Here is a 19612-nt window from a genome sequence, read left to right on the forward strand (position 1 = left end):
TGAGGGAGGGAGATAATGGGCGAACGAGAGATGATTGAATGAGAGGATGCAGGACGGAGGGAGAGAATGCCACGGAGAGATGGAGGGGAACGAGAGAGAGAGAGGGCCTGGGAAGCGAGGGATAGAGATTGAGGAACGAGTAGAAAGATGAAAAATGAAAGAGGATGGGGTGGTGGGGGGGGGGAGGGCGAAAATCAATGCGCATTGATCAACAGTCAGTCATCTCTCTCCGAAAGCGGCGAAAAATCCCATCCAGGCCGGCGAATGGGAAGAACGGTGCCGACATCACCAGAGGTGATATTTTTCTGTGTTGTGTCATTACTTACAGCGACAGGTCTCCGGCCCGCAGTGCGGTCTCAAGGCACAAAACACCATCCATCCATTCATTCAGGGGCGTTCCAATTCACTTCACCCTGCCCCACTCAGGAAAACATCACTTACGCACCCTCGGCACACTCCCGGGGTGCAAACTGATCCTCTATAATTAATCAATAATTAATCTATTCTTTGTCTCCCTCTGGTGGGTGGGGGGGCCTCTGGTCCATTCGAGCAGTGTGTTCCACAAATAGGTTGGAGACAATAATGACAGATGGCGGTGTTGGCATGTCATACTTCTAGGACAGCAGCCAGGCCGCCCGTTTATCAAATGCAGACGGAAGGGAACAAAGTGGTGGCTACATGGCAATTACTTGCACATTTTTCCACCCTGTACCAATTTGCAATCCTCCCACTAAGTTTAAGATTAAACTGGGTTCGACACATGATGGATAATCCTCAGAGATTAATTATTATACGCCGATAGAAACGACAAACCGGAAAATCAACCAGATTGAAAGGCGCCCCTAAATTAAAACACAACTTCCCGTTCAGACATTAATGAGCACCGCGCATACCACACTGACATGCACAGAGCAAGTTAGGTCAGGAAACTCTTTGGCTTGTATATCGACTAGTACGTTTGGTGCGTGACTCCGGGCCGGCTCGCAACTAAAGATAAATGATTATTTAGATTGCTGCTCACCCTTCATCACCCCAGCTACCACCTGTTGTTTTGAATTTTCTTTTATTTACTATGCACAGATTCAGACAGCCCCTTGTTTGTTAGGGGAGATGCAGCGCGCTCCCTCGGAGTACCAAAAAGCTAAATCCATTCAGGCCAAACCAACTAAATGTATTGCTCATTTTATATTCATTAAAAAGCTTTTAATTCAATTCATGACTTGTCCTTGAGTGAAAAGGATGATGGCATTTTGAAGCATTTTGAAGCCTGACAGAATACCTCACGCTCGCAAACACAATGAAGTGAAATTGTGTTTGGAGTGAGAGGTTTTTCCGTTTCGTGAGGACACGTTATGAATCTTAACTATGCATCGCTTAAACCCATTTAGGCCTAGAATTATTGAATGCTTTAACCAGTGAAAAATAGCAGATATACAAGCTCACAGCGCGGCACCGAGTGCCGCGCTGAGAGCTTGTAGATCTGCTATTTTTGGAAAAAGTCGTGAAAATGTCTGCACATCTTTGAATGTATGTATTTTCAAAGCGAACGTTTGTAACTCAAATTTAGCTTCTGAGGGGGTCCCTGGAACTAGATATTTTGAGATGGGGGTCCGTGGCCAAATACATATCATTTTGGGGGTCCTTCACATGAAAAAGTGTGAGAACCACTGACATAGTAGTCTCTCAAGAACAGACTAACTGAGCTCCAGTTAAGTGAAAAGGACGTTTTCTTTGTCGATGGCTATAGCCAGATTGCTGACATAGAAACATAGGTTTTTCAAAAAACCTTAGAAGGATTCAAAAGACACTTACAGAATCGGGTCAAAATTCTAATTTTCACGATTTTCCAAAAATAGCAGATCTACAAGCTTGCAGCGCGGCACTCGGTGCAAGCGGCACCCGGTGCCGCGCTGTGAGCTTGTATATCTGCTATTTTTCAATAGTTTAAAGCATAAAATAATGATACACAATAATGTGTACCCGTTCTGAATGGGTTTAATCTCCTCATTGACGGGCAGACAGGGTCTACCAATTATAGAAAGACAGAGAAGTCGAGGCCATTGAAGAGCACTTGAGAGGTGAGTGAGCGACCAGAGCAATCTGCGCCGCGCTGCAGACGGAATTAACCATTCAGGGACCCCCGTCACCAGACCACCACTACATGGGATGAAGCAGAGGTCTCATATTTAATTCATTGTCTGTTATACTATGGTATGTATGTACATGTGTCAAAACGTTGTGTGACTAAGTGTGTAAAACGGGCTTTAGAAATGTGGCCGTGTTATTGTACTATATAATGTATGTGAGCATGATGAGACTATATCTGTGCTTGGACATAGGGTGCGTTCAAAAATGCGCACTCTGCGCACCGGTGTGCTGAGTGCACGCACTGACCGACCCTACTCAGAAGTTGCAGGGTTTGACGGTGTGGTGCGTCAGTGCGGTGTTTTGATCGGTTGGTTTTCATTGCTATGTCTCAAGCGCTTCTCAGCTGTGAACGATGGAGGAAATTGGTCGTTTGGGCTTGATAGTTTCACACGCATCAACGTGTAAACTAACAGCAGGTATGCCAATGTTATTAATTACATCTCCTTTCAATATCAACGTTACGTTATAGCAACTGCTGCTTTTCAGAAAGTTTACCTTCAGAGTTCAGAGTGAAAAAGCGCACAGCTGCCTCTTAACTGGTCGTTCGTAAACAAGCCAAACTGAACGCACTGCACTCTACAACGTCACGCCCACTGCACTCACTACACTGAGCACAAACCCGGTGCACATTTCCGAACGCACCCATAGTCAGGTAAGCATGTGCTTGTGTGCGAGAGTGTATGTGCAACCTGTTTGTGTGAGCAGGCGGTCTGTCAAGCCAGAAAACTCTTCCACAATCTTCCAATGCTATAATAGAGAGCCTGGAAATCCGCCCGCCTCATAAAGGTTGCGAAAGGAGGCTGTCATCGGGTTTGACATTTCCATTCACGAAAACGTATATAGAAAAATATCTTTGAAATATATTTTGGAATTTCCATTTCTGCTAAACAGCAAGTTAGATAGGCTTCGACTAATAAGAAACTTACAGTAAGACTTATTCGTTTGACTGCAAATGTGACATGGAAGTGGGGGGAGGCCGGCTATATTTTCTACTCATTTTCAGCACTGCTGTATATTAGGCAGCAGCATTAGAAAAGTGTGTCAGCCGTGTGTGTGTGTGTGTGTGTGTGTGCGCGCGTGCGTGTGTTTGTGTACATGATTATACAACATGCACTGCAGCCGAGGAGTGTTGACGTGTGACTGTGTATTCCTCCTAACGAGGAGAGGCTGCATCCTCTCTTCTATTTTCCTTCCTTTCATTTTCTTTTCTCTTCTCGCTTTTCTTTCCATTTCCTTTCCTTTTTTCTGTTGGTTCCATCCACTTTCTGGGCCACCGTCAGGAGCCAGAGGCCCTCTCCGTATGTGGTGCAGTCATTTAGGCCATTCAAAACGGGTACACAGTATAGTGTATTATTATTTTATGCTATTGAAAAATAGCAGATATACAAGCTCACAGCGCTGCGAGCTTGTAGATCTGCTATTTTTGAAAATTAGAATTATTCTATAAGTGTCTTTTGAATCCTTCTAAGATTTTTTGAAAAACCTTATGTTTTTGTGTCAGCAATCTGGCTAGCCATCATCAAAGAAAAGGTCCTTTTCACTTAACCGGAGCTCAGTTAGTCTGTTCTTGAGAGACTACTATGTCAGTGGTTCTCAAACCTTTTCATGTGAAGGACCCCCAAAATGATATTTATTTTGCCACAGACCCGCATCACAAAATATTTAGTTCCAGGGACCACCCAGAACAAAATTTTTAGTTACAAACGTTCGCTTTAAAAGTACATATATTCAAAGATGTGCACACATTTTCATGACTTTTTCAAAAAATAGCAGATCTACAAGCTCGCAGCGCGGCACCAAGGTGAGCTTGTATATCTGCTATTTTTCACTGGTTAAAGCATTCAATAATCCTAGGCCTAAATGGGTTAGGTCAGAGCACCATGATGGAGCCGTCTCCTCCATCACTACAGGCTAGAAAGTGGGGCTGCAGGTCGAATGGTGCCACTAAAGACTAGAAAATGTGCTTCAACAGAGACATAAATGATGGCAGAAAGGGAAGAGAGAGAGAAAGCAGCAAGCCTGCTGAGAGACAGACAGGGAGAATGACCAGAGGCCCATTGAAAGTGAAGGAGCGAGTCTGCAGCCTTTACTATATTGGCGGAGAGACGCAGGCTACCGACAAACCGATTAACCCAGCCGCCATGACGCACGACAACAAACGCAGAGTTCACACATGTTCGCACACACATTAGTGGAAGAAGTATTCGATTATTAACACTTATGTTGCAATGATTTTTTCTCTTCAATGTCCCGTGATGCCATGGTCTCCATAGACTTCCATGAAATGTATAGTGCACGGATCGTGCACGCCCATGCCTAGATGATGCACCACGTGTGTGCACACTGTTCACAGCTTTCAAACAAATAAGTCCGCTTGGAAATCTTTTTCAAACTCGGGAAACTCGGGGTTGGCACCAGATGTGTTAAGTAAAAGTAGCAATACCACAAGTGGAAAAATCGTCTCTTACAAGTAAAAGTCCTGGTACTTTGCTTATTTTACCTACTCTTCCAAATGTAAAAGTACTAATTATGCACATTATGTCCCATTTCACAATCATGTTATTAGACTGTAATTAGTAGTGTTTGTCAATTTACTGTTGCAGCTGGTAAATGCGGGTCTGATATTAATGACTTTGTGTGCTGCTGGGTATACACCATAAATCAGTTAATATATATATTTTGATAATGAAAATACATCGGCAAAGTAACTAGTAAGTAACGCTGTCACATAATTGTAGAGGTGTAAAAAGTACAATATTTGCGGTGGAGTGGAAGTATCATGTATGTGAATTTCTTTTTTTACTTATGTAAGTACAGAGATGTTGTAAACAAGCAAACGCAGACACAATCCCATAGAGCAAGTAGTGCAGTGTTTCTCAACCTTTTTTCTGCATGGGCACACTTTTCATGTCCCAAGAATCCATGGGCACACCAACATAATACGGGAGTGTAAATATCGTCACTGTCGGGAAGAAATCTTGTATCTCCAAGTTTCAAATTTGTACGTTTCTTCGCAAAGTAAAGCCCTGCTTCATCATACAAGGCTGTCGCACAACAGTAGTGAAAACAGCAGATCTAGATCGGCTGTTTTCACTAACATTTTTAAAATTATAAATATAAATACAATACTGGCTTTCAAGCAGTTTCAAGGGGCACACTTGACCCTTCTCAGGGGCACACCAAAGGTCCCCAGGCACAGTGGTTGAGAAACACTGAAGTAGAGACTCACAGCAACGTTGTAGATGGCCATCCCCACTGCGCGGTGGTCGTTGATCTTCTCACTGGACACTGACTTGGTCTCGTAGGCCAAGAAGATACCGAGGAGCAGCAACATCCCTTTGTAGCCGTACACCACACCTGATGACGAGGACATGTGACGTCAGCACTTTTCACATCATATACCGTAAACCAGGGGTCTTCAACGTTTTCAGGCCAAGGACCCCTTAGCTGAGAGAGAGATGAATCAGGGACCGCCAGATTCCATATAGTTTCATCGTTTGACAGGACAATCATCAGTGTATTTTGGGATTCATGTCAATTTGTGTTTTCAGATATGTAACCACTTGAACCGTCAATACTTGACCTTTCACTCTGTACCTGTACTTAGTCTGCTCTTTTTTCCCCTCTACACCAAACCTCTTTGCCGAAAATAGCCGATCTATAAGCTCACAATGCCTCGCGCTGCGAGGCGTTGTGAGCTTGTAGATCTGCTATTTTTGGCTAAAGTTCTCCGAATATGGACGTTAGGGTTAAAGTGGTTAATAAAAAATAAAAAAGGAGAAAATACGTTTCTATCAAACAAAAATTTGAAGGACCCCCTGTAGTAACTCTGAGGACCCCCTGTTGAAATTTCATTACACACATAGCAGTGATGCAAATTGCCCTGAGCCCCTGCCTGCCTGCCTTCATCTCATCAAGCTCTCAGTAGGCTACTGTATATAAGCCCTATTCCATCCACTCATCACCATAGGTGTACAGCCTTCTGTGGTACTTTTCCTAACCTTTTCCTAGTGAACTAATCTCAGTGTAATCTTATTGTCTCCCAGCGTTACCTGTTCATGTTAGCATTTTCAAATTTTCCCTCCTGTGTTTCTTGCCTGCAAGGCCAACTCGTTCCCTCTGCCACAACACCACACTCACCTGCTTCACTGTAGCCGGGAAGCCACACTGTGATGTCATAACATACTTTTATTTTAGTTTTTTCTATTAATTTGGTCAATAAGTTACACAGAATGAGAGGCCTGCTCTGCCGGAAACATCGCGGGGAAAAAAAGTCCCATCGATGTCACTATACTGGAAAAGCCCAAGGAATGTTTTTCATGCAAAACAAATGATTGCAATGGATTCAGAATCATGAAGAATCCCTAGTTTGACCCCTCACATGCTACTTAAAGCAGATTTATTTTTTGTATTCTTTTCCTGTATAGTGAAGTCGATGGGACAGTGAATATACCATAACTTTTTTTTCGCAATGTTTCCGGCAGAGCAGGCCTCTCATTCTGTGTACCTTAATGACCAAATGAATAGAAAAAACAAAAATAAAAGGTATGTCATAACGTCACAGGTAAAACCCTATTCTTTGAGCTTTTGGGCCTGTGGCTCCCCGACTACTGCCTGTCTGTTAATGTCTTCTGCCCTGCCTGCCCGCTCGCCTCGGCCTCACACGAGCTAGCCGGGCTTCCATGCCACCTACGCTACAGTACCCCCACCTCCTCTTCACTGGTGTGAATGAAAGCATTTCAACTTGACTCGTTGTGCTCATGCCTGCTATACTTTGGGTCTGCCAGTTTTCGGGCTTTAGTGCTTTAATTGTTGAAAAATAGCAGATATACAAGCTCACAGCGCAGCACCGAGTGCGGCACTGCAAATTGTAGATCTGCTAAGTCTTTTGAAAAACCTATGTTTCTAGGTCAGTGGTGCTCAAACTTTTTCATGTGAAGGACCCCCAAAATGATATGTATTTTGCCGCGGACCCCATCTCAAAATATTTAGTTCCAGGCCCCCCCCCCCCCAGAAGCAAAATTTTAGTTTTAAATGTTCGCTTGTATATCTGCTATTTTTCAATAGCTAAAGTATACAATAATGAAGGCCCCTCCACCTTGGGCCCTAGTAACTCAGTCCCACTCCCCCCCCCCCCCCTTGTGACGCACCTGAAGGAGGCTCTCGCTAACCAGGCTCAGCGCCGGGTTAACCATGAGCACCTGCTTCCCACTCTCATTGAACAGATGACAGGTTTCCAACCAGTTGGCTGCCTTCATCATGGGTGCATAACCAGAGCCAGATCAACCACCTGATGCTACAGTCCTTGCACCTCCAGTCACCCCAGGCCCAGACGGAGCCCCATTCAATACATCTTCCTGCTAAATATTCTGCCAACCCAAACACCTGCAGAGAGTTCTTAACCCAGGTGCTGCTTGCCTTTAACACGCAGTCATCCCAGTATGGATGCGAGAAGGCCAAACTAGCCTATGTTGACAACCCACTGCAGGCCCCTTTAGTAGCCCTATACGAGCAGGTTCTCTAGCGCAGTGGTTCTCAACCTGTGGGCCGGGGCCCCCCAAATTATTTGGGGGGGTCCCCAGATGATGAACTTAATGAGCAACATTGTTTTCTCACTCAACAGTAAACAAACCAACATAAAGTTTAAGTGTATAGAGGGTATCTGCACATTTCTAAAGTGACAATTTAAGGACTTTTTAATCACTCTAAAATGACAAATTAAACATTGGCCAAATTGTCAAATATTAGAGGAAATTGTGAAAATATTTTCTCTATAGAACAGAGTTATACAAAATGTAATGTCTCAACTCTTAGTGCTCGTCAGGGTCCAGTCCTTCCCCTTGACCGCCACTGAGTGTTGACAGGTTTTTGCCAATCGCATATGAGGACAGCAGGCCGGCCGGCAGCTACTAAGACTCGTCAGGGGAGGTTTTCAGTGAGAGAGTTTTGCCAGCAAGTTCTGGTCTTTACCAATGAAATCACTCTGGTTGGAATGACCAGGCTGCCTTCCAGAGTGAGGTCTGCAGGGCCATAGGAAGAGAGATCACTGTGAGAAAAGAGCAGCTTTCCCTGGATGAGGCCATAACAACTGCCATTAAGATTGCTGACCAGATGGATCAGTGGCAAGTTGAACCTATTGCCTTCAGACCCAGACATCCCACTGCCCAAACCTCCACCTCAGGTTCCCTGGGTGAGGAGCCAATACAGTTGGCCTGGGCCCACCTTTCACCAGACAAGTGCCTGCCTTCTGGCCTGCCGTGCTCGCATGCCCGCTTGCCTCGTCCTCACGAACTGACCTTGCTTCCACGTAATCTACAGCCATTTCCCCTTCACCTTTTAACTCGAATTGTTGTGTTTGTGTCTGCTTTTGTATCTGCCAGTTTGCAAATACCAGTAGTAACAAGTAACAAGTATTGTAATACAACGCAAACCAATATAATTTAATACAATATAACAAGCAAATCTGCTGTGGTCCGAGGTGGTCTACTTGCAATCCCATTAAGACATTTAAACCCTGGTGTTGCATAGGACACCTCCTACTGGTTGACAAGTACTACTGCCTGAAGCTCATAAAGGGCTATATTTTTAATTAGTTAATCAAATTTACATTTGATTAACTAAGAAAGCAATTATTTATACAATCACTCATATTTAGTGCATTAACTGAATGTCATCACTGGATGTGGGGAAACAGTCTCTGTGAACCATAAACAGCACATTCACCTGGGACATTCACAGCGATGTGGGCCGTGATATTCCAGGTGCACTTGTACTGTATATTCTACTTATCACGCAATATATTTGTAATGTTATATATAGGAAACTAGAACTGCATTGCCAGACCATCAGTGATCTTCACCTACAGTACCGATACATCTGGGGACTTTTAAATGCCAGGTACAGTAGTTAGTTGCCATAATGGCAGCAAGAACAGACACTCCTACACCTACTGCTTTGTAAACCAATCATGTCACCACCCCAATATGAAGTAGCACCTAAAGATTTTGGATTGGTTCTGCAACGCAGTTTTTTGTAAACTCAATATTATATTGTAAACTCGATAATCGTTTCCACCCAGTTTTAGCATTGAAAGCTGCGAAACCATCCTCAGTCTCTGGTTAAAGGACCACTTCACCTCTGGGACGACCAGATCTTATCGTATTGTTGTTTGGGACACGATCAACACAATCCTGAATATTTTTTTGTGTTCAATCTGTGTTTTAGATATTTTAGTATTTCAGCATGCTACAACTGGTCATATGATGCATTTTGCATCATATGACCAGTTGTTGCATGCAGTTGTTGCATGCTGATACTAAAAAATATAAAAACACAAATTGAACACAAAAAATAACTCAAGGATTGTGTTGATCGTGTCCCAAACAACAATAAAATAAGATCTGGTTGTCCCAGATGTGAAGTGGTCCTTTAAGCAAAGAATTTGGAGGCAGACTTTTATGTCTAATAGTGCAAGTGTGTTTTCAAGCCCTGTTGGCAATATCTCCTGGCTGCATTTACTGTAATCTCCACCACAAGCTTCCTGTAATATCTCATCCAGTTATTTGCGCAATCTCCCTTTAAAGGCATAAAGGAGAGAGGTGCACTTCACCATTACAGGTGCACTTAAACTGACAAGCAAACTGCATCTCAAGGCCGGAGCACTGGTTTGATAAATAATCCACATACGGTACAGAATGTGGCCGGAATGAGGTGCAAAATGCATAGGGCAGAGTGAAATTAGCACTCAGGGTTTTGCTGTGCTCCTATTATACTCTGCCAAAGAGAGTTGAAAAGTGTCCTTTGTGCCAGTACTCCACAAGCCTGACCCCCATATGTTCTGTTTTGAATCTGGCACATGGACTACTGGGATGTACAGTACAATACAGAACCATGACAGATGCCTGTGAAGCAGTGGGTTTTGAACAGTTTATTAAGTTTACGATTTGAATAACGCCTTAAAGACCTAAGTCCGATTTGAAAATTACCCACTGTTTTTCTGGAAAATGTATTACTCAGCCTCTGTGGCAGTTAGAAACAAAATTCCAAAACTAGTTAACTATTAATCTTACACCTTTGGCTTTCATAGAAAAAAATCTGGAAAAAATTACTGTACTACATACTGTACATACTGTAATACACAAAATTACAGTGTTCCCGGCCTGAGGGGGTAAATACACTTTATTGTGTACCCTTCCAGAATGGGTTAAATGGGCCGCGTGCATTTTTAGGGCATGTTTGTTTTAATGAAGTTCCATGCATCTCGGCAGTAACGTAGTTTCCATGGTCTTCCCAATCAATCAGAAAGTGCAACATTTTACGCAAGACCGTCCAGGCGTCCACAAAGGTCCTTTGGGTCTCGTTTTTAAAATGTTGTCATCACTTTCGTTGTGCGACACGTCTGTCGATACTTGTCATGCACACTCTGCAAAGTCTAAATTGATCTTAATAGAGACTGACAGACAGATTGACAGAGACAGAGGGAGAGACAGAGAGAGACTAACAGAGAAGTGAAAGCAGAGGACATGGTTAGTCATCTCCTCACCAATCCAAGTGTTCATCTTCTCCGAACTGCAGTGCTCCAATAAAGGCTGAACCAAGACATCCAGGTCTGCTTTGGGGGCCTCCCTGGTGAACTTCTACACTCTCACACACACACACACACACACACACACACACACACACACACACACACACACACACACAGTGAGTGAGTGAGTTTAGAGGTTAGCGCAGCAACAACACAAAACCTAATTTGCCAAGGTGAAATCAATTCCACTTTAACAACGCTACATCTCTAATATGAGCTTCATCTCCCCGTTGTCTCCTGAGCTTCATTCCTGCAGATCCTCCACGAGTCGGCTAATCAATGCCCGCAGGAAGAAGAAAACAAACAAAACAAAACCAAACAACAAGAAGAAGAAGAAACAAAACGCCAGAGAGACGGAGAGCACAGAGAGCTGGAATCGATCTCACCTCCACTGTGATATGCAAAGGATCCACAATCTGCCAAATCATGAGAGACAGGACGTCGATGGCCAGCAACACCCCCACCGTGGCGTAGAGTTTCCACCGCTCCAGATGCTGCTGGGAAAACAGCGGGAGAGAGCGAGAAGCAAGAAGATCAATTCATTTTCAATTAAAACCCATTTAGACCGGCGGGTACAGCATTATTTTATGCTTTAACTATTGAAAAATCGTGAACATTTCAATTTTGACCCGATTTTGACCCGATTCTATAAGTGTCTTCTAAATAGTTTTTTGAAAAACGCATGTCTCTAAGTTGGTGGTTCTCAAACTCTTTCATGTCAAGGACCCCTAGAATTAAATGTATTTGGCCGCCGACCCCTGTCTCAAAATATTTTGTATCAGGGACCCCCCAGAAGCAAATATTTGAGTTCACTTTAAAAATTAGATATTCAAATATTTGCACACATTTTCATGATTTTTCAAAAATAGCAGATCGCAGCGCGGCACTCGGTGCCGCAGCGCGGCACTCGGTGCCGCTCGCAGCGCGGCACTCGGTGCCGCGCTGTGAGCTTGTATATCTGCTATTTTTCAATAGTTAAAGCATGAAATAATCCCGGCTTAAATGGATTAACAGACGGTAATTAACATTTTGCCTAGCCCTAATAAATGCACGTAAACACAGTATGCATTATATCTGAAGAGCTCAGACTAGCACGGGGCTGGGGCGGATAGACACAGTAGATAGACCTTTTATTGATCTCGGGAGGGGGGGCGGGGTTCAGTTGTCAAGGTAGTACCACAGTTATGAATCACAGGACAGTTACAGAGCAAGATATATACATAGCTAGCAGTGACAAATAATATACTAATGACAGAAACCACCAGGAAATACACTAGGTATACTACAGAAGTCTTGCTTAAATTACAATTTAGGCATTTGGCAGACACTTTTAATCCAAAGCGACTTACAATAAGCATAGATATACCGGTAAGTGTAGTCAACATGCTTTCAGTAATTTACAAGCATATCAGTGCCTTGCTCAAGGGAATTTTGGACACAACTTTGGACACCAGCTGGAGTACACACTCCTGTCAGTGTCAGGAATCGAACCAGCAACCTTTGAGTCACTGGTCGCTGGCCTCCCTACCACCTTAAATACAGTAGTGGTATTGGTCACATCAGTGCACAGTGTCAGTGAAACCACGACAAAAAGGCCTAAAATACCCTCCTCTTTGTGAGTTTGTGGGCAGAGGGATTCATGAAGCCATAAATAGTCTGAACTTGACATAAAAACAATGATCCATCACTAACTGAGGCCATTCAACATGGCCCCGAAGCATCCAAAGAGACAGAGGCCATAGTGAGGCGCGGCCAGTGTTCCATGACAAAATCAATACCAGAAAAAAAAGAGAGGGGAAATTTTGTGAGTCTCACTAAAGCCTGTTATTGATTCCACTTGCATTATCTCCTAGGAACCAAGCGCTCGCTGGGTTGTTTATCCCTGTTACAGCAAATGAGCAAAATACATACAGACAACGTCGGACGATGATGTATAATGTTCAAGGCAACCACAGTTGGATACAGCAGCTACGCGCTGCGTTTAGCATCTAATCCACACGGCATCTCAAATTGGCAAACAGCTGTGTCCTAGGCTACAACGCTAAACACAAAATGGGAAACACACAAAATGGGAAGCGGTGTTCGTTTCCCCGGGAATGAAATCCACGGCTTATTACGGTATCTATTCTCCGAAAAAAGGACACAAGAGCCCCTCCTGCGAGACTTCACGTGCTCGAGTGGCAGATGCAAATATCGAAGCACACAACACATGATGACAGACAGTGGCACCAAACGGCGTCCGCGAGCTTGGAGGAACATCAACGTTTCTAACGGTGAAGCAGCATCACTTCTGCTTTCAGGGGGAGAGAGGAAAAAATAGAGAGGAGGAGCTGGTTGATACGGTGCCAGCAGCAGCCTCTGCGCAGGCATTAAGTGACACAAAGTGAACGCAATCAGTTTTGACATGGCTCTGGATAATATAATCCCCCCCCCCCCCCCCCCCGATGGGTGCTCTCCTACCATGCAGGGATATTCTCAGAGATCCAGTAATGCGCTTTATCTTGCCTATCTCGAGAATTCCCCCTCCTCTCGCACCGCAGAGCAGAGCAGCTGATTGAAGACGTTACGCGTGACATGTCTTCTGTAGCGCGAGGGGAGTAGCGGGAAGGGCCATGGTCGTGGAGGTGGTGTGTGGGAGTATGGGCAGGCACGTGCACACATAGACATCAAAGGGGGCTTGAGCCCCTGACCTTTTATCCGTCTGTAAAAAGTGTCCTCTTCAGACCATGCAGTTTTCACTATGGTGAAAGAAATGCAAATGCCCTCTTTCCATGCCACGCCTGAAGGCAGCATTCAAGACAATTGCCTTTTCCACACTCTCCTGAACTTATGTTGAAAGAATTGCTCTCTCTGTGTAGAAATACATGCCGTACGCCACATCTCCAGTATTCACTTGATTATGCTTAGTTTAATGTATCAAGTATCGAAAATAGCCGACCTCAAAGCTCACAACGCGTCACAGCGCGACGCGTTGTGAGCTTGGAGGTCTGCTATTTTCGGTATTTTCACCAAAAGTGCCCTTTTAGAAATGTCAGCCCTTGCCCCTCTAACATTCTCTGCACGTCCCTGGGTATGGGGGTATGGGGGTGAACAGGATACTGATTGGAGGAGTGCCCTCGCCGGCGGGACCAATTGGGGCCGTTGTTTGCTGATCGGCCTACGCGGAATAAATTGACGCGACATGGTGCTCAAGGGTGAGTCCCCCGCCTCTCTCTTTCTGAGGCAGGAGGTCGAGTAAACGTAAAAAGTCAACATAAAACGACAGCAGGGGAATGCATCATTTTCTAGCCATTTTAAGGTGCCCTTGAAGGGAATGATGACAAAGTAAAGCACCAGAGGATCAGAGAAGAGAGCTGTGCATAAACTGTATCTCCTGAAGGGTGAATCCACTACTTCAAAACACACTCTCCTCCTTTATTCAAGTCACTTATTTGCTCACCAGCGTCGCACGGCGAAAATAGCCGATCTACAAGCTCACAATGCGTTGTGATGCGGCGCACTGTGAGCTTGTAAATCGTCTATTTCTGCACACAACACTATACAGTAGTGCCTAACTACTGTACATGTAAATCAGGCTTTACCTTCCTCTTCTCCTTCTTGTCGTCCTTCTTGGTGAAGACGGTGTGGACCCACCAGATCTTAGTGAACATGCTGCCGTATGCAAGACTGAAGCCCAGACCCAACAGCCACAGGCGGAACTAGATTGAAAAAAGAAAAAAAAAGGAAAAAAGAGGATAAATTAAATACTTCATAATTCAACAGATTAATATATCAAACACATTAATCAAGAAGTCACATCTCCCCTCATTAAAGTCTCCCTCTAGCTTAATAGCTTTTCAAAAAATGACCTTGAAAAAAAGCTCTGAAGCTTGTTTCATTCTTTTACCCATAATGCCCCAGTGACTATAAAAGTATTTCACTCTGGTTACCTTGTCACCCTGTGTGTTATTAGCAGAGAGTGTTCTAGAGAACAAATCATTATGACAATTGGACTTCGACCAACAAAAAGCATCGTATATCTAATATCCCCGGTGTTTATGAACTGCGGTATGCAGTGTGTCTGACTCTGATGTCCCCTGGTATTTACGAACTACAGGTCTGCAGTTTGTCTTGTCTCTTATGTTTCTGGTGTTTACACACTACATTAATGCAGAAGTATGTATGGTACATTATGCAGACACTCAGCTACAAAATGTGTAAAACTGTCTCTTGGCGAAATACCTCAAACTAACTGCTTTCAGCGAGTACAACTACAATCTAAGCTTCTTGTCTTATCCAGATAGTATAATGATGAGATTGTCTGTTTTGGGGGATTAGCAGAACACGTACAACCCACAGACAAAGTGGAGTTCTCCTGCTGAGCTCGATACCTGAGGCAATTCTACGATGCTGCAAAGCAAAATCCTGAGCGTTAATTTCACTCTGAGAGTATAGAATACAACCTTATGACGGTCCATTTAACTCCCCAGAGTTCAATTAACATTCAGGATTTTGCTGTGTGGGAGACAAACTAAAACCTGACTGGTAGTAGTCAGATGCTGACAAGACACAACCACTGAGGTGTTCCAAGTTTATCCAACAAGGATATTTTTTCGCAGTTAAGTGTCTTAAACCTTGCCTTACTGTGTAGGGTAAAGGATTTTTTTCCCCACGATGAACACTTCATCATGCTGGAAATGTTGAGGCTGGCTCACTCGCGCACATGTGTAAGTCCCAGAAGATAACGATGCTTAATATAAAGTATTCTCATATTCTGCATAGCACTGCTTATCTCTTGTGCCAGAAGGTATACAGTAGTCTTAATGCATAGCAGATGATCGGAGATCTCTGACTACCGATATTAACTAAATTAAATGTACAGTAAAGCTATATTTTTTAATAACTGCATTGCAGAACCAATGCCAAGACCTTAGACTTCATTTTGAGACGGTGGTTTCAAAGCAATAGATATATGTTTGTTAGCAGCTGTTCTCGCCGCTGTTCTAGCAAACTTCAAGCCAGCCCGGCACATCCATATAATGTGTACAGTATATGTCTGTGACGTCATAGATAGAAGATGTATCCATAATTTGAAGAGTTGAGACTCGTTGAGAGGAGAGAGAGAGCAACGGACCCAGTGGCAACAGATGCGAAAATCGGACCCTGATCCAAAAATATATATGAAACGGGCGGCAGTGTGCAAACATGATTGACATAGTGGGGTCTATTTTTCTTTTTTACGTGATCCAAAATTTGCTCCGATATTCGTCCGAAAAAACGCAGCATTGTACAAAGACCTTAACTTCCTCTTTCAAATGTTTTTCTCACTCCCCTAGATCCATCACTTTAATCTAGAAATCTTGCTTAATCCATATCTGAGCATCAATACATTAATTACCCAGGCAGAAAGCAAAACACACAATCATGCAGAATCCCAAAAATGTACTGTAAGCATTTTCTGCAGTCAGGTGTTTACAGTACTCTGTCATACCACAGTGTTGCCTGTCGTCAATAGCATATCTAAAAGCTCCCCACGGGTCATGATGCGATGTGTAGTGAGCTTGTAGGTTGTCTAGTTTACAACCAAAACCATACCAAACATAAATTCTCAGAGACAACATCAAATATCAAAAATGTGTGATATTTTTGACCAAATACCTTGATATTGTGACAATAATATTGCATCAACATCTACAGCACATTACCTTTTGTGAGTTTGAAGGCTATTTTCCCTCATTTTTTTGGAGTGTGTGATTAAAACCAGAAAAAGATATCACTTGTTCCATATCAATATATTAGAATATTCAATATCCAAAATACCAGACAATTTCTAGTCTCAAATCACAATATCAATATAATATCGATACATTACCCAGACCAGTCCTAATTTTAGACCTGCATTTCCCCCATATGGGCACTTCAGAGTGATCATATCTGCTCTTTACAAACTGTGTCTGATCCTAATTTCAAAGGCACTTCTCATGAACAAATAGGCTACATATTTGATAGTCCGAAAATTAGAAAACATTTAAACGCCACATAAACTTGGAAAGCTCCTCTGTTTACTGCCTGACACAAGCGCAAATGGCTGACATTTGTTTCTGCGGCTTAATTAACATGTCTTGTGATTTGACTTACCTCGTAAAATGCATTAAAAACGGAAAGATTACCATTTTGAATTAATTAAAAAAGATAATCAATCTTCACGGCGGGCCTACTGTATAAACTATCCAATCTAATCTAACTATCAAATCTGAATTTAGGATCTGAAACTCAATCAAGGCCTATTGTATGAACTATATCAAATCTAATCTAATCTGAATTTAGGATCTGGAGATTCAATCAAACAAACTAATCTTCTGAGCTTTCAGCTCAGCCTGAGAGACTGTCTGCTCCAATAATGAATTCTATGTCCTCTCTAGTTTTGGTCTGGACGGAAGGTCTCTTGCTCCCTAATAGCAGCAGACTGCACTATAAGTTACAGTAAAAGTCAATTTCTTAGTTTAAAGAAGTGGAAATTCAAAAGGATGTCAGTAGATAAACAGTCATTCTAGGTATTCCAAACACTTGGAATGAATTTCCTTTAAATTCCGTTCACAAACATTTGCTCTTGTATGACAAAATGGGGCATTAATTTGCCAAAAAAATCACAAGAACACTAAATATCGCGATACAAGGTCTCTCTTTGCCTAACAGCAAAAATATAGTAGACCAGTGTTTCTCAACCTTTTCAGGCCGTGACCACCAAAATAATCATATTATAACTGGGGACCCCCTCACCCTGACGAACACTACGAGTTGAGTAATTACATTTTGTAAACACGGTTCTATTGTGAAAATAGCAGATCTACATGCTCACAAAGCCTCGTGTTGCGAGGCGTTGTGAGCATGTAGATCTGCTATTTTCACAATTTCTGTCTCTAATATCTGACAATTTGGCCAATGTTTAATTTGTCATTTTAGAGGTATTAAAAAGTCCTTAAATTGACACTTTAGAAATGTGCAAATACCCTCTATACACTTAAAACGTTGTGTTGGTTTGTTTACTGGTGAGAGAGAAAACAATGTTTCACATTAAGTTAATCATCTCGGGAGTCGGGACCCCCCAAACAATAGTTTGGAGAACCCCCTCAGGTTGAGAACCACTGTAGAAGACAGTAGATCAAATCCCTCTCTCTCTCTCTCTCTCTCTCCTAACAGCGTACCTGGCAGACGACAGGAAACTGCCTCCTGTGGACATGTAGGCCATCGATGCCCAGGGGAAAGACAGCAGCCAGGGCCAGCATGCACCCCACCGCTGTCATGTTGTTCAGGTAGGGCTGGGAGTTCTGGATGTACCTGTAGTGAACACAAACATAAATAAATCAGACATAACTCTAACACTAACCCCTAAATCTAACCTCTAAATCATGGGCCTTCAACAGGGGGTCCGGGACCCCTAGGGGGTCCTCAGAGTTACTACAGGGGGTCCTCCAAATCTTTGAGTGATAGTTTTTTTTTCTCCTTTTTTATATTAACCACTTGAAACCTAGTGTCCATATTCTGAGAACTTTAGCCAAAAATAGCAGATCTACAAGCTCACAACGCCTTGCGCTGCGAGGCGTTGTGAGCTTGTAGATCGCCTATTTTCGGCGAAGAGGTTTGGTGCAGAGGGGAAAAAGACCAGACTAAGTACAGACTGAAAGGTCAAGTTTATTAAGTATTGACGGTTCAAGTGGTTAAATATCTGAAAACCCACATTGACATGACTCCAAAATATACTGATGATCGTGCTGTCAAACAATGAAACTATATGGAATATATGATAAGGTTGTGGGGGTCCCTGCTTCATCTCTCTCTCAGCTAAGGGGTCCTTGGCCTGAAACCGTTGAAGACCCCTGATTTAGGGTAATTTTAACTGTGGTATTCCAGACAGGTTAATTACTTATTACACTTTTTTTTAATTGCATACAGTAACGGTCAAAGAAAGACACACCGCAAGGTTGTGGGGGTCCCTCCTTCATCTCTCTCTCAACTAAGGGGTCCTTGGCCTGAAAACGTTGAAGACCCCTGCTCTAAATATCTAATCCTAACCATAAACCCACTGTGAAGTACCAGGACGCACACATTACACACACACATGCCCACGCGATATCTCTGACTGTCAAATACACTCAGCTACACAAAACTCCAGCCTGTCAGCCTCATTGTGTGTGAGTGAGAACTCTGACACGCGGCCCAGCCTGTCAGCCCGTTCAGGATATTAGCTGTCTGTCAGGAATGCTAACTAAGTTCCTATTTAACCGTCAGCCTCATACAAAGTATCCACAAGTTTCCGCGGGAGTTTACTGGAGACTATCAGGACCAAACTTCCGGGTTTAACAGCAGACATACAAGCTCACGTCGCGTCGCAGATGCAACCCGTTGTGAGCTTGTAAATCGGCGGCGGAACCTCGGTGCAGACGTTTGCGCAATGCACTATGGGGCGTAGGAAACTCGTGGATATAAGGAACCTTGTATGTCCAAAACTGTTACTTTTCAGAAAAAAAGAAGAAAAAAAATAACAAACCCTGGGTACACAGACTTAACCATTTTCACTTTACTAGTTTTAAACATAGTGCTTTTCTATTGTAGTGACATTTATGTTTTATGTACTGTGAATGTAAGTTGTCTACAAACAGAGTTCCGAAAGGAAAATAAAGTTGAAGTTGACTTTCATGTAAAAACTCACATTTCAAATAGCAAAAATATTGTACAGTATCTCTACAAGCTTACAAAAGTGTCCCATTGCTACGTTATGAGCTTGTACATCGTCTGTATATTTCTACTTGTGTGTGACACTGTAGAAAGACGAAGTAGTGCAATGATTTGCAAAAACCCATAAAAGTTGAAATATATGGAGTTACAGGGTTTCTGCCT

The 19612-nt window shown here is 43.1% G+C and overlaps 1 protein-coding gene across 1 annotated transcript in view; it reads right to left on the minus strand.

The window, feature by feature from the left end:
* Positions 1 to 19612, minus strand: part of gabbr1b (gamma-aminobutyric acid (GABA) B receptor, 1b) — a 111341-nt gene that overhangs the window by 2130 nt on the left and 89599 nt on the right. The window contains exons 13-17 of the mRNA XM_080734416.1: positions 17920 to 18052; positions 14317 to 14433; positions 11122 to 11229; positions 10691 to 10784; positions 5378 to 5505 (exon numbers count right to left, since the gene is read on the minus strand). Of these exons, the coding sequence (XP_080590542.1) occupies positions 5378 to 5505; positions 10691 to 10784; positions 11122 to 11229; positions 14317 to 14433; positions 17920 to 18052 (580 nt within the window). The remainder of the gene's footprint in view (positions 1 to 5377; positions 5506 to 10690; positions 10785 to 11121; positions 11230 to 14316; positions 14434 to 17919; positions 18053 to 19612) is intronic.

Source organism: Nannobrachium achirus (assembly GCF_963921795.1).
Source record: "Nannobrachium achirus genome assembly, chromosome: 10".
NCBI classification, from domain to species: domain Eukaryota; kingdom Metazoa; phylum Chordata; class Actinopteri; order Myctophiformes; family Myctophidae; genus Nannobrachium; species Nannobrachium achirus.